We start from the raw sequence: 14,576 nt of genomic DNA on the forward strand, positions 1-14,576 counted from the left end.
CACGTGATGCGACAGCCCTCGTCCAGCAGCTCTGCCTCCAAGAAAAGCAAGCAGCACCAGATGTCCAGCAGGTCAGAGGTCAACACAGGGTCACAGAGGAATTATATATAATTATAGAGGAATTATATAGGAATTATTTATATATATATATATATATATATATATATATATATATATATATATATATATATATATATATATAAGCTTTATTGCAGCCACAGGTCCATATCATACACATACATAATAAATAGTATAAAAAGGAGATACAAAATACATAGGAAATTACATATTAGCCTATAGGCCGTACAGGCATTTGCACCAATGCATTCTTAACCTTGAAGTGAATCTGTAACAGCTTTTCAGAGGGCTGACTAGGGCTTCAATTATTTGGTTCTCTGACTTGTCCAGGCGGCACATAAAGCTAAACATCAATTGTCTTAAGAGTGTCTCACAGGTAGGAATTATAGAACCTAAAATCATACATAGGTCAAATACTGTATGCAATTTAGTTTCATATTCACTTACTCCATCTTCCTTCTCTCTCACTCTCTTTCTTTCTATGTTATCTTATTTTAGATGTCTAACCATGTCTCCATCTCTCTCTCTCTCTCTCTCTCTCTCTCTCTTTCTCTTTCTGTCTTTCTACATTTCTCTCCATCTTTCTCCATCTCCCTCTCTCTCTCTTTCTCTCTCTCTCTCTTTCCTTCCATCTCTCCATATTTCTCTCTATCTCCCCTTCAGGAACGTCTCGGCGTATGAAGTGTCGTCCTCCTCCCAGACGGTCCTGTCTCCACAGCGTTCCAAGCGGGTCAAGGAGAACACTCCTCCTCGCGGTACCGTGGTCACCAACGGCCCTTCCTCTTGCTCTTCCTCCTCCACCGCCTCCTCAGCCTGCGTCTCCACCCAGAGCTACGGAGGTGGTGGCGGGGGTGGGGGTGGGTGGAGGACGGGGGGTGGGGGCATGGGGGAGCAAGCGTCCAGCACCACGCGGGACCCCCCTCAGCACCACGGCCACCCGCGCCAGACCATCGTCATCCCCGACACGCCTAGCCCCACCGTCAGCGTCATCACCATCAGCAGCGACACGGACGACGAGGACCAGCCGAGCCACACCCACAGCAGGTCAGCAGCCAATCAGAAGACAGGCCCTACCCACAGATATCCAATAAAATAGAATCAAAACAATGGACAGTATGCCTACACTGAGTATAGACACACACAAACACTCACATTCATTCATGTATTCACTCATTCAACCTTCTCGGTAATTTATTGAGGATAGCCCTCATTTCCAATGATGTTGATTATAATCATAAAAAAAACTAAATATAATACTTATAGATATACATACATAAAACAAGATAAAACGCTAAATTTGTGGTGACACACTGCACCATGACTGCAGTAACCCCCCCCCCCCCCCCCATAAGAGTGTTGAAGTGCATCTTCCCAATCCTTTTTACATTTTCTGTCTTTTTAGACAGATCTTCCTGGCCGTGTAGAGTGCACTGTAAATGCCAGCTTGTGTTTACACTCAAATATTCATCTATCTCTGAGTAAATGGCACCTGGAACGGTGTATTTGCACGGCTGTGTTTGGAGTCCTATTCATGAGCCCCTTAGGACGCAGAGTGTATGCATATACATGCACATTGTGTGTGTGTGTGTGTGTGTGTGTGTGTGTGTGTGTGTGTGTGTGTGTGTGTGTGTGTGTGTGTGTGTGTGTGTGTTTGGTGTGTATTTCTGTGTGTGGTATGTGTGTGTATGTGTGTGTGTGTGTGTGCAAGAATTAGGCATATGAATCTGAGCAGTGTCATTATGGATGCGTACTGTATTTGTCATATGTCTCTGTGTGAGTCATGTACGTGTATGTGAGACCTAGTTATATTTGTGTGTGTGTGTGTGTGTGTTTATAGCTTGTATGAAGTGATAACATATGTGGGAATACTGTATGTACACATGATGACATTGTGCCGTTGATTCCCCCATCCCTCTCCCAGTTCCTCCAAGCAGCGTAAGAACGTCATCAGCTGTGTGACGGTGCACGACTCACCCGAGTCTGACTGCAGCGCTGGCAGCCCTTACACCATGGAGTCGCGGACAGCCAACGTCGCCGTCGCCAACGGATACGACCCCAAGCTCAACGGGCAGCTGGACAACTATGGCAGAGGCGGTGGCAACAACAACAACAACGGCAACCCCCGCACCATCATCATCCCCCCGCTGAAGAGCAACGGCAGCGATGGCCTGGGCGAGTGCGAGCGCATGCTGACAGGTGAGCTGCACGGGAGAGGGACAGGTGAGCACAGGTGTTTCACCTGCCAGGGATGAGCACAACTGACAACAGCCGAGGGGAGACGAGGACAGGTGAAGCTGTTTGACCTGCTGAGGATGAATGAGAGTAAGACAGGTAAGGTCAGGTGAAGAGGGACATGGACAGGTGAGGTCAGGTGAAGAGGGACATGGACATGTGAGGGCAGGTGAAGAGGGACATGGACAGGTAAGGTCAGGTGAAGAGGGACATGGACAGGTAAGGTCAGGTGAAGAGGGACATGGACAGGTGAGGGCAGGTGAAGAGGGACATGGTCAGGTGAAGAGGGACATGGACAGGTAAGGTCAGGTGAAGAGGGACATGGACAGGTGAGGGCAGGTGAAGAGGGACATGGACAGGTAAGGTCAGGTGAAGAGGGACATGGACAGGTGAGGGCAGGTGAAGAGGGACATGGTCAGGTGAAGAGGGACATGGACAGGTAAGGTCAGGTGAAGAGGGACATGGACATGTAAGGTCAGGTGAAGAGGGACATGGACAGGTGAGGGCAGGTGCGTCACCTGATGGGGATGGGGATGACTGAGAACAGCTGAGGAGAGACAAGGACAGGTGAAGCTGTAAGACGGGTAAGAACAGGTGGAGAGGGGACAGGCCAGATTTCTTGACCTGCTTTTGTAATATCACCAAGGTTTTACTTGTGTTACTAACATGTTAAGAAACATGTTATTGTGCCCATAGTCAAAGTCAAAGTCAAAGTCAAAGTCAGCTTTATTGTCAATTTCTTCACATGTTCCAGACATACAAAGAGATCGAAATTACGTTTCTCACTATCCCACGGTGAAGACAAGACATATTTTTCCAATTTAAGTCCACAGACAAACATAACATTCAAGTAAACAAAAAAGTAAGTAAATAAGTAAATAAGAGGGCACATATAATAATGAAAAAATAAGAGCAGCAAAATTTGGTTGAAATTGTGCATAGACAGTCAATAAAATACTAGTGCAAAGTCAGGCCAATAAAAGGCTTGGGTAGTTCTGTTTGACCTAAGTAATAAAGAAAGTGGCATAGTGGTGCAAGTTATGTAAGAGCAGCAGAAGTGTTGTGTTTTCAGGACAACAACACCAAGTTGTAAAGTGTACAAGTGTGCAAGTGTGCAAGTGGAGTAGTGCAGGCGGCCATTGTGGGTCCAATGTCCAGGATGTTATGTAGCTGAGGGTGGAGGGGGGAGAGGAGGGAGAGAGTTCAGCATCCTTACAGCTTGGTGTATGAAGCTGTTGGTGAGTCTGGTAGTGCGGGAGCGCAGTCTTGCGGAACTGTGCTCTTTCTTGAATTTCCCCTTGGGGATCAATAAAGTATCTGTCTATCTATCTGTCTATCTATCTATCTATCTATCTATCTATCTATCTATCTATCTCTATCTTTCATTGTAACCTCTTTTGAATGTGTGTCTTTTTCATTTGAAACTCATATGAATCTGTCTTGATGATATTTTATAGACACCATGAGCCACCAAAATTCGGTCTACAAATACAAGTCATCTAACGGAAGCATGATGGGAAACAAGCACACCTCCGGGATGACAGGGGGCAGCTCGTACCGTCAGCAACGCTTCCAACAGCAGCCTCTGAATCTCAGTCAGGTAAGGAGCGAATGTGTTTGTTTTTTGAGTGTGTGTGTGTGAAGGTGAGTGTGTGTGAATGATAGAGAGTGTGTATGAGAGTACCTCATCTGACTTTTTTGTTGTTCTCGTCTCTTGCTCTTTTATTTTCTTCCATTATATTCTCTCTTTCTCTCTCCCCTCCTTTCTTCTCCTTTTTTCTCCTCTCCTCCTCTTCTTCCTCTTGTCTCCTGTCCTCTCCTTCTCTACATCTCATCATATTCTCCTCACCTTCCCCTCCTTCTCCTCTCCTCTCTTACTTCTCTCCTCCTCCTCCTCCTCTCCTTTCTTCTCCTCTCCTCCTCCTTTCATTTCCTCTCCTCTCCTCTCCTTCTCTACATCTCATCATATTATCCTCTCTTCTTTTCACCCCCTATCCTCTCTTCGTCCTCCTCCATTCCTCCATTCCTCTCCTCCTCCTCCTCCTCCTCTTCTCCTTCTCCTCCTTTCATCTCCTGCTCTTCTTTTTTATTCTCATCTCATCATATTATCCTCTCTTATTTTCATCTCTTCTCCTCTCCTTTCCTCTCCTCCTCCTCCTCCTCCTCCTTTCCTCCTCCTCCTCCTTCTCCTCTCCTCCTCCCCCTCCTCCTCCTCTCCTTCTCCTCTCCTCCTCCTCCTACTCTCCTCTCCTCCTCCTCTCCTCTCCCCCTCCTCCTCCTCTCCTCCTCCTCTCCTCTCCCCCTCCTCCTCCTCCTCTCCTCCTCCTCCTCTCCTCGCCTCCTCATCCTCTCCTTCTCCTCTCCTCCTCCTCCTCCTCCTCCTTTCCTCTCCTCCCCCCCTCCTCAACCTCCTCCTCCTCTCCTCTCCCCCTCCTCCTCCTCCTCTCCTCCTCCTCTCCTCTCCCCCTCCTCTTCCTCCTCTCCTTCTCCTCTCCTCCTCCTCCTACTCTTCTCTCCTCAACCTCCTCCTCCTCTCCTCCTCCTCTCCTCTCCCCCTCCTCCTCCTCCTCTCCTTCTCCTCTCCTCCTCCTCCTCCTCTCCTCCTCCTCCTCTCCTCCTCCTCTCCTCCTCCTCCTCCTCTCCTCCTCCTCCTACTCTCCTCTCCTCAACCTCCTCCTCCTCCTCCTCCTCCTCCTCCTCCTCCTCTCCTCCTCCTTATTTATTTCTTCTCACCTCATCATGTTCTCCTCCTCAGGCTCAGCAGCACATGGCAATGGAGCGCGGTGGCAGCGGTCACCAGCGGCAGCAGGCCTACATCGCGCCGACCCTGGCTGCCCAGGCGCCCTACTCCTTCCACCACAGCAGCCCGTCGCACACGGCCGGCGTAGCGCCTCACCTGGCGAGCCAGCCGCACCTGTACACCTACACGGCGCAGGCGGCGCTGGGCTCCAGTGGCGCCATGGCGCACCTAGTGGCGTCGCAGGGGACTGCGGCAGCGGCTGCAGCGGCCGCGGCTCGGCACGCCGTCCACCAGCACGCCACTGCGGGCTACGCGCCCCCGGGCCTGGTGCACCACCACCACCACCACCACCAGGTGCCCGTCAGCATGGCGCACCCGGTTCTGCCGTCGCCCACGCTGCACGCCGCGCAGTACCAGGCCCAGTTCACGCACCACACCTACATCAGCGCATCGCCCGTCTCCTCCGTCTACACTGGATACCCACTGAGCCCCGCCAAGGTCAACCAGTACCCGTACCTCTAGAGACGCCCGCCACCACCACCTCCACCACCGCCACCACCGCCCGCACCCACACACTGGAGCCTCCGCACCCACACCCACACCCGCACACACACACACACACACACACACACACACACACCCGCACCCACACCCACACCCACACCCACACCCACACCCCGCACCCACACCCGCACCCACACCCCGCACCCCACACCCACACCCACACCCACACCACCCCAAAACTCCAGTTCTCCCTAGCGCCTTCATGCCTCCTTCCCCCCTACCACCACAAGCCCCCCCCCCCCCCCACCCAACGCTGCTTTCCCCCAGAGACCCAGAGCCAAGCCTGCTAAAGATACCCACACCTGAAACTTGAAGAGGAGGACTGGTGGTGGAGGTTGACGGATGGATGGACAGGTACCCACAGGGCAGCTGGATTCGGCTCCCCCAGACCTGGGATCGTGCCAGACCAGGCTGTCCCTCTGGGATGCCAGGACTAACTGGGAGGATTACGGAAGGGTACAATTCTATAGAAAAGGATTATTATTCAGTGTTGAATTATTTTTATTTGTTTTGTTTTTAAAAGGGCCAGTTTTTGTTTGTTTTCTTTTCTTTGTTTCTTATTTTTAATTGGGGTTTAAAATTGTCTGGCTTTGGGAAACAGACATTTGTTATTTTTGCCATACTTTTCCCTGTGTTTTACTGAGAGTTGCTGCATCTGAAAGCCCCCACAAGACATGGGATTTTCAGTCTTTCTTCTATTGAGTACTTTAATCAAATCTTTTTTGTTCTCCTTTCTAATTTTCAATCAGAGAAAAAAGAAACTTGACTTTTTTTCCAACCGAGGTCACTTTTGTGGCCATTTGTATTCCTGCAAGAACTTGGAAATGGAGGAAACATGGATACCTGCTGCTCTTCAAAGATAAAAAAAAATAATAATGATGATGGCCTTGAACTGTCTTAGGACATTTCCAAATCATTTGTGGCATGCGTGGGGTGAACCAACGCCTGCTCTTCTCTCCAACATGGCAACTGGAGAAGTCTTCTGGAAATAAATTAAAAAAAATAGACAAAAGACTATATAAACTACTTTTTAATGTATTTATAGACTTTTTCCATTTTACGTTCACATTTAGAAGAAAAATAAAACAACCCGTTAAAGCTAGGAGTTGGAACCAGGCCCCATTTGTAGAATGTAGCAGCCTGAACCAGATTTGATTTAATGAACAACCTTTCTGATACCAATAGAACTTTTTTCTTCTTTAAATGTGATTGCACAAGTGGTTATAATAACATAGGCATGTACAACGTGATTGTCTGTGTGTGTGTGTGTGTGTGTGTGTGCGGACACAATGTGTGTGCTGTTGTCTGCCATGTGTGTGTAGTCCACCTAACTCAGCACCTGTGCGAATATCTCCTTCATGGTCTTACAGTAGGTTCCTCATTGTTCCTTCGTAGTGCCTTACAGATATACCAACACCGTTTACTTCACTGCAACTTTCTAGAAGAATCCGAGACTAGTTGTGACAGATGGTCTTAAGTCAAACATCTTTGTCTTAGTAGATTTTTCTACTTGTAGCTCATAGACGTTGGCCCTTACTATAACCCACGAGCATGCAGTTTTGTTTTGTTTTTTGCCTTGTTGTTGGGAATTAGCTTCTGTGAAGAGACATAGGCTTTCCTGGGGTAACAAACCAAAGTTTATTCAAGACAAACCTTTGTGATAACTGTTTGGAGTGGAGCTGAATTTGCAGTCAGCCGAAACCTGTCAGTCACTCCCTACAGTATATACATATATATATATATATGCTGTGTAGCTCGGCCTCAAAGCTACATGTTTCTAAATCATAAAGGGACATCCGAGGCATCGACAGACAAAACTGCGGATTTTCAGTGAGATCACCACAGGAAAGAGAGGCTGTAGTTCAGGTCAAACAGGTTCAAGGTCAAGGGGAGCTTTGTGTTGTTTTGGTGATCGGTCGCTGAGACGCTGTTGGAGGACATCAACCATAGTCAGATCAGATTAGTAGACCCAGAGAGTGGCTGTGGCCGAAGAGTTACGGAGAGTTCTGCATTCTCTTGGGAGGTGGTCATTAGAAAAAGAGAGACCGGACAAAGCAGGGCGAGAGGCCAGGTTCAACAGAAGCAGGAAGAGGAAGAGGAAGAGGAGGGTAAGAGATGGCTATAAGTGAGAGCATTCATGAATGAGAAGATGATGGGCAAGGAAGAGGTGGAGAGGAGGAGAGCAGAGGAGATTCCACGTCTTCAGAGAGCAGAGTTTGATGGCATTGAGCAGGTCAGAACAGGTTACTGAGAAGCGCCTGGTGGTCATTGAGAGTTGCGCAAGAACGCACACTTTTTTTTTTCTTTTCTGAGTCAGGTTTGTCAGGTTTCTTTTTCTCTTGTCATTGTCTGTTTTGGTCTGTTCCTGTGGAGATTCACGGAAAAGCTTAGAACTGGTTGTCCAGCTTTGGATAGGCGCACGAAACCCGTGGGCACAACATAACACACCACACGCTCTCCGACCAGTCGGAGAAGAGTTACGGACACAGCACTTGCCCCGCCATCTGAATGCGGGCACTGCAGACTCCAACCACATCATGTTGTGTGAAAAGGGACAAGCGGTATGTAGGACACCTTTGGGGCCAATGCTTACGTGTTTTGATTTGTGATTGCTGCTTAATTTAACGTTGACCTGTCTACTAGCCAATGAATTTCTTTAATGCGTTTTGAGTTTGAGTTTCTTGTCCTCGTGAACGTGGGCACATCAAAACCACTTGCTGGTTTAGTAAACATAGCCCCTCCAGTCTCATCCCATAGTACTTGCATTTGAGGGTTTTTTTACATTGAGATTTTTACCTGGCTATATAGATTTGCTGTTTTATTGTTATTATTATTATTATTATTATTATTGTTATTATTGTTATTAGAGATTGTTGCAATAATTCTTGTAGATATTTTATTAGTTAAGTGGTATTGTGATTTGTTAAACACATCGCTATCTGGGAGGGATTTCATGTGTAGGCAAGTGTTGTTCAGTATTACTGAAAGACAACAGTGTGACGTGTTTTATCTAAAGTGCTGATGTACTAATCCGTGCAGGTCAGGGACATATTCGGGGGCTTGACCGGTAGCTGAGCTGCGTTTGACTTCAGGCCATGCTTAAAGGAAAACACCCAAATATGTAAGACAGAATATGGCTTGTGTTCATCACTTTGACAGTCATTTAGACATGTGAGGCTTCTTCTCCCTCCTTCCAGCCATTAAAACACTTGCTCTATGAAGTATTTGGACCGCACTGTGTTGTCCTGCTCTGATAGTGGCTGACCCCAGAATCGTTTTGATCCGTCCTGGGGTGAACAGCTATCAAGGCTCCCAGAGACATTCCACTGAGGACAGAGGAGCTAAGAGATGAACTGCTTCTCTCTCTTTCTCTCTCTTTCTCTCTCTCTCTCCCTCTCTCATTATCACTCTGTTGCGCCCCCCACTGACCAAAACAGGGGTTGCTAAATTGTCCCACATCCCTCCCATCCCACCAAAGAAAGTTGCCATGGTAACAGAGCAGCACTGACCCCTGCTCTCTGCATCTTCAACTGACTGTGCATCTGCATCAAGCCAACATACAAAACACGCTTTATGCCAGAGGCCTGAACCTGATTTACACAGGCATACATACATGCACTCATACATACATACATACATACATACATACATACAGGCTCACAACTATGTCAAACATACAGTACAAAATAAGGCAGTAGCCATCATTTAACAAAGTGATGACTCATTTGATTTTGTGCACTTGGAATAATTCACTCTTGGTCTGAACTAATACCCAACTTGGATTGAGATCCTCTAATCCAAATTTGTTTATTGACCGATGTTTTATATGTAAATTAAATGTTTTTTTGTTTGCTTTGTTTTCATTCAAGATGTAATTAAGCTTTATTAATGTTGTAAACAAATGAATTTGTAAAGACAAAATATGAAATTATTAAACATGATTGTTGGTGTGCTACACCTTGGTCTGTAGGTGAAGTGAGCCGAAAACCAGAAATGTCAGTTTATAACTTTGAAAAATGGTCTCTAACATAACACGAATGTACTGAAGGTGGTTGATACAGTTGACATGATCTTTGATTGACAGCCTACAAAGTGACTATTTTTGGAAAAGATCCAGCCATCCATAATCCGAACACTGGCATAATCTCCATCCGAACACTGGCATAATCTCCATCCGAACACAAAAGATGCAATAAGCCTGTTACTTGCCGACACAGTATCCGGTCAACATTCTTCTAATAGCTGACTATTGTTCTTCCAGAAGTAAAACCCTTCTACTAGTTTCCATTACACAGATATACAGCAATTGACTTTATCATGCCCCATGTGAATGCATTTAGTGAAAGGCCCTTTTTAGCCCTCCAAGCCTTAGTTATGTCAATCCACTCTGAAAGGTGATGTACATGACAGCATTACGCTGTGTTGATAAATGTCTTTTTTATTATTTTTTTTGTTTGTTTGTTTATGTTTTGTTGGTTTTGTATCAGATGTATGAGCAGCAGTAGATCCAGTGACCTTATAACTACCAAAATGTGCTACCGTATGTTGAAGTGACTAGCTGTTTTTTTTTTCCTTTATGCTCTGGAGTATTAAGAGTCTATCTTGTATCATCTAATTTTGTGTATTGTGGTGATCTTTGATTTAAAAAAACTGTGTTTCTGTTGAACTATTGCCTTCCACATGGTGATGGGTGGTACAGGGTGGTATCACTCTCAAGACACGCAGATCTAGCCGAGGCACTACAGAGAGACTTAAGCATCAGATCAGGGCCAGATCTGAGCCGGCAGTTAGTCCAGTGCTGGTCCAGCTCCACTGAACGCAGCCTGTGTCCTGCCCCAAATCATAGCTCTTCTTTGGACGTCCGGCCCTCACTCTGCCCTAGCTGTGTGCCAGACCATGGTCGGATGGGTTCCTCTGTTAGCTGTGATCAAGGAGTCTTTCCCTGCTGTGCGCTTGGCTCCTAAAATACTTCAGCACCCCCTAAACAGAGAGGAACATTCCAGAAGGCATGGTTTAGAATGCCTCTGCTCACAGAGGTTCTCACCCTCTGAGGAGAACTACTTGAAGATTTTTTATATATCTTTTTAAAAGGAGAGAGATGTAGAAGTGCTCACCCAGGTCCCTCACCCAACAACCCCATCCACCAACCCCAACCAACCCCACCCACCAACCCCAACCAACCCAACAACCCCACCCACCCAACCCCACTCACCAACCCCACCCAACAACCCCAACCAACCCCACCCACCAACCCCAACCAACCCAAACCAACCCCACATTGGGAAACGTATGTAGGCCGATTGATTGAAAGAGAGCTTTGGAAAGCACAAGCTCCCAAACAGTCACACAGCTGTGAGAAAAGCATGAAAAGAGTTATCATTGCCCGTTTGGTTCCACAAGTGTGTGTATGCGAATGTGCCCGTGTGTGTGTGTGTGTGATACATGTTTCCCTGTGTGTGTGTGTGAGAGAGAGTGTGTGTGTGTGTGTACTGTATGTATGACAGTGCCTAAACGCTGATCAGAGTTTCCACCTCAGGATCCAGATTTGCAGATACACGGCCCAGGCAACAGGCGGTTCTGTGACACGTCAGTTCCCAGTGTTTCCCGACGGAAAACAGCACCCCAGCTGCCTGTCAGAACCAGAGGAGGTTGTGTATGCAAATCCCCCCCACAGAGCCCTGCTAGTGCAAACAGGCCAAACGTTCCAATTCGGCTACATTTGACCAAGAACCAAACTGCACCGGCTAAAAGCAGATTCATCTAGTTTTTATATATAGACTCTTCCTCAGTAGTGTTTTGTAGTTCTCAGTTTCTGTTTATGACAAACAAAAAGGATTAGTAGGGGTTAGTATCTACTATTGTGGTACAATCAATTGGGAGTACACAGGACGTCACCTCCAGTAGCCCCTGAGTTATGTTTGATGTCCCTTTTGGCTGGCAGACTTTATTAGTCATGCACTGACAAGCAGTGTCCACCTCAGCTTAGGTGAGGTGTTACCTGGAGCCGTAGCATGGGAAATGGGAAGTCTAGGCTATTGATGCTGTGAATCGCCAATGTCCCCCCACCAATCCACCCTGTTCCAGACTCATCTGGGGTAATGTAGCAGCGACTGATGCTAAAGGCTACTGCGGTCATCACCCAGCTATCTGTTCACACATTGTCCTTTTTTCTAATCGCACAGACAAGCATTCACAAAATGTATTATAAAAAAAATGCAAATGACAACAAAAAATGATATTTTTCTATGACTTCTCAAATAGACCTAAAGAAAAAAAAAAAAACTCCTGAGTCCTTTTTTATTCCTGTGTGCATTGCTGTATAAGTTCCTCTATGTCGTACTCTCATTGGTTGTTACTAGTGTGTGCTGCAAGTATCTTCACGTAGTCTATTTAACTCCTTGTGTTAATTGTTTTTTTTTATTTAGGTTTTATTTTTTGTTTGTTGGTTTGTTTATTGGGGATTTAAAAAAATGTGTGGCGTCTTCTGATTTCAATCTGTTGACGTAGCATTAAGTGTAGGCCATCCAATTCTTTAGACTAATCTTATCAAATATGTTACAAGAATGGATATTTTACTGGCTTTATAGAATGTTTAAAATAAATAAAATAACAATAATAATAAGAATGATTTAACTCCTAACAAGTTGAATACTTGCTACTAAAGCGCTTGTGTTAACCATTACAATGTTGTGCTTCTCTTTATCATTTTCGTTGTAGAAAAATGGGTGAATTCACATTAGGCTTCTACATCTAATGTTAGCAGTGGATGGAGATCAACAGATGGGATCTAGAAGAAGAAAATAGTTATTTTAATTGTTCTATTACTAACCATAGGGTGAGAGGGTGCTGGTGACATGGTGATCTATTTTATAGCTTGTTATTCACTGTTACTTTTGATCATTTTTCGGTCTCCGAGGTGAATCGAGTTGATAATGAAAATTGGTATGCTCACATATGCATATTGTATATGTGTAGGGATGTAATCACACTTTGTCTTGCATTTACATTAAACTGTTAAGTCACAGATATCTGTTTTGTTTATTATTACATTTGTCTCTTCCTCTATCTTCAGATCCCCAGTGTTTGAATAGGCCTACTTGAAAGAGGAGTTGCTCTGTCACTAGTATGATCTCTTAATCTATGGTAGTTCCTCTTCTGTCACAGATGAGAACATAGATTGCAGTTATCCTAACAGATAATATGACATTTCTTCTGACTAGTTAGTTAGCCCACACAGTGAATCCATGGATGACTGAAAATCATGGTCACCACCACATGCAAAATCCTGCACTGTTGGGAACTTCGCCAGTAGATGGTGCTGTTCACAAAAAATAAAAATAGTAGGGACACTTGAATTCATAGAGGATGGGATATGGGTCAGTGGATGTTGTCTGTTATCCGTTTGCGCACGTTACAGTACAGGCATTTTGGAAATGCAGCCTATGCCCACAAACATGACAATAAGTTGGCTAGGATATCTTCCTATTTTTCAGTGTGAAATACAAAAACTGACACAGCGGCGAACTGTAGGCCTAGAAGACGCATACGCCTCCTTATTTTCATGCGTAAACCTCACCAAGGTTAAGAACCACACCCGTGCATATTAGCCTGAAGAGACTAATAAGGATTATGATTCCAGATCAAGATGCAATCCAGTTCCTTGCGCGCATTTGCAAAAACGCGTAATTGTATGGGCCACCATGCTCGCACAAGGGGAATTTAATCCAGACTACTAGACTATTTCTGGCATAGAACTTTGCAAAAGAAGGGGGACAAAAGATCAATAATTTGCACACTGGTCGAATCCACCAACAATCAGCATGCATCAGAGCCCACGCATCGTATAAGGTGGACAGCCGATCGAGGCTGGTAACCTCATGTCAGCTAACGCAACTGCAACTGCGAAAAGTCTTTCGTTGCTGTGTAACCACAGACGCCGAAAGGGCAGTGAAGTCCAACCAACTTGCTGTGACAATCTAACCCATTCCATAAAGGACAATGTCCACGTCCAATCACGCTGCCGTGTATCGATACGTAGGTCGAATTCAGAGAGATCAGGGGAGGAGTCTCAGATCCCGAGGACTTGTGGCCACCGCTCGGCGAGTGAGAGATGCTCCAAGAAAACGAGGAGGAAAAGGACAGTTATCTCCTGGACAATTTACCGTTATGTTAGAAGAACTTAGAAAAAGTTAAGAATAGACACTCAGCTGGTGTAATAATCTCGTTTAACGGATATGGAAGTCCCTGGACAAATATAATCAGAGACATTTGTAAGGTGAGCTTCGTTTTGTAACAAGATGAATTAATTTTTGTGCGTGGAACATATTGGAACAGCTAGCTAGCTACATATAATGTCTTAAGTAGTCAGTTGCTCCGCCTCGCTTGTAAAATGTTTTGTTGCTGTGTAATGAACCATACTTGATTGCAGTTTAGCAACTTAGAGGTCATGGATGATACGGAAAGCAAGCAAGGGTTGGATAAGAGATCCCATGTTATCACCATGCTTATCGTCTCCTGGAATTAACGATGTATGCCTGTTACTTTGGAGCAATGTGGGGCTACGAGTTGGCGTCTAGGAAACAAAAAAGTATCGCAGATGTCTAACGGATACAAACCATAGCTTTGTTGATGTACTGGTAACTTCTTTTCTCTGTAGTTTGTGGGCACTGAAAATCATCTAATCCCCGTTTAGCAGCACCTTTACGCATTAGCCCTCTGATAGCTTGCTAGAGTTAGATTAGCTGCAAGTTAATGTTAGCTCGATGACGTATTGCTGCTGATTTACCTATATGAGTGCATTCAAAAAAGATTAGAGGAATCCTTTATTAAATATCAAACCATTGTGCGTGCGCCTCCGATTTGAAACTCGTATGCAAATGGAACAAAGGAACCCAAACTCCTCAGATCTCACTGTTGGACCACGGTGTCCGTGGCTTTCTTTATTGGTCAGTGATAGTTGTAA

General features: G+C 45.5%; 2 protein-coding genes across 4 annotated transcripts in view; both read left to right on the forward strand.

The window, feature by feature from the left end:
• The window catches only part of hipk2 (homeodomain interacting protein kinase 2), an 80,329-nt gene extending 67,689 nt beyond the window's left edge, over window positions 1–12,640 (forward strand). For 2 of the 3 annotated variants that reach the window (XM_042110912.1, XM_042110913.1), the window contains exons 11-15: window positions 1–71; window positions 742–1,122; window positions 2,000–2,274; window positions 3,768–3,910; window positions 5,066–12,640. The exon at window positions 1–71 is cut by the window's left edge and continues 109 nt beyond it. In XM_042110912.1, the coding sequence (XP_041966846.1) occupies window positions 1–71; window positions 742–1,122; window positions 2,000–2,274; window positions 3,768–3,910; window positions 5,066–5,572 (1,377 nt within the window). In that variant the 3' untranslated portion in view covers window positions 5,573–12,640. The remainder of the gene's footprint in view (window positions 72–741; window positions 1,123–1,999; window positions 2,275–3,767; window positions 3,911–5,065) is intronic. The other variant, XR_006035199.1, reaches the window with a different exon arrangement.
• A 1,073-nt stretch (window positions 12,641–13,713) lies between these two features.
• Window positions 13,714–14,576, forward strand: part of si:ch211-1e14.1 (UPF0606 protein KIAA1549) — a 61,333-nt gene continuing 60,470 nt past the window's right edge. The window contains 1 exon segment of the mRNA XM_042110911.1: window positions 13,714–13,889. The gene's annotated coding sequence lies outside the window, so the exon portion shown is untranslated.

This window comes from Alosa sapidissima, chromosome 11 (assembly GCF_018492685.1).
Source record: "Alosa sapidissima isolate fAloSap1 chromosome 11, fAloSap1.pri, whole genome shotgun sequence".
Classification (NCBI taxonomy): domain Eukaryota; kingdom Metazoa; phylum Chordata; class Actinopteri; order Clupeiformes; family Clupeidae; genus Alosa; species Alosa sapidissima.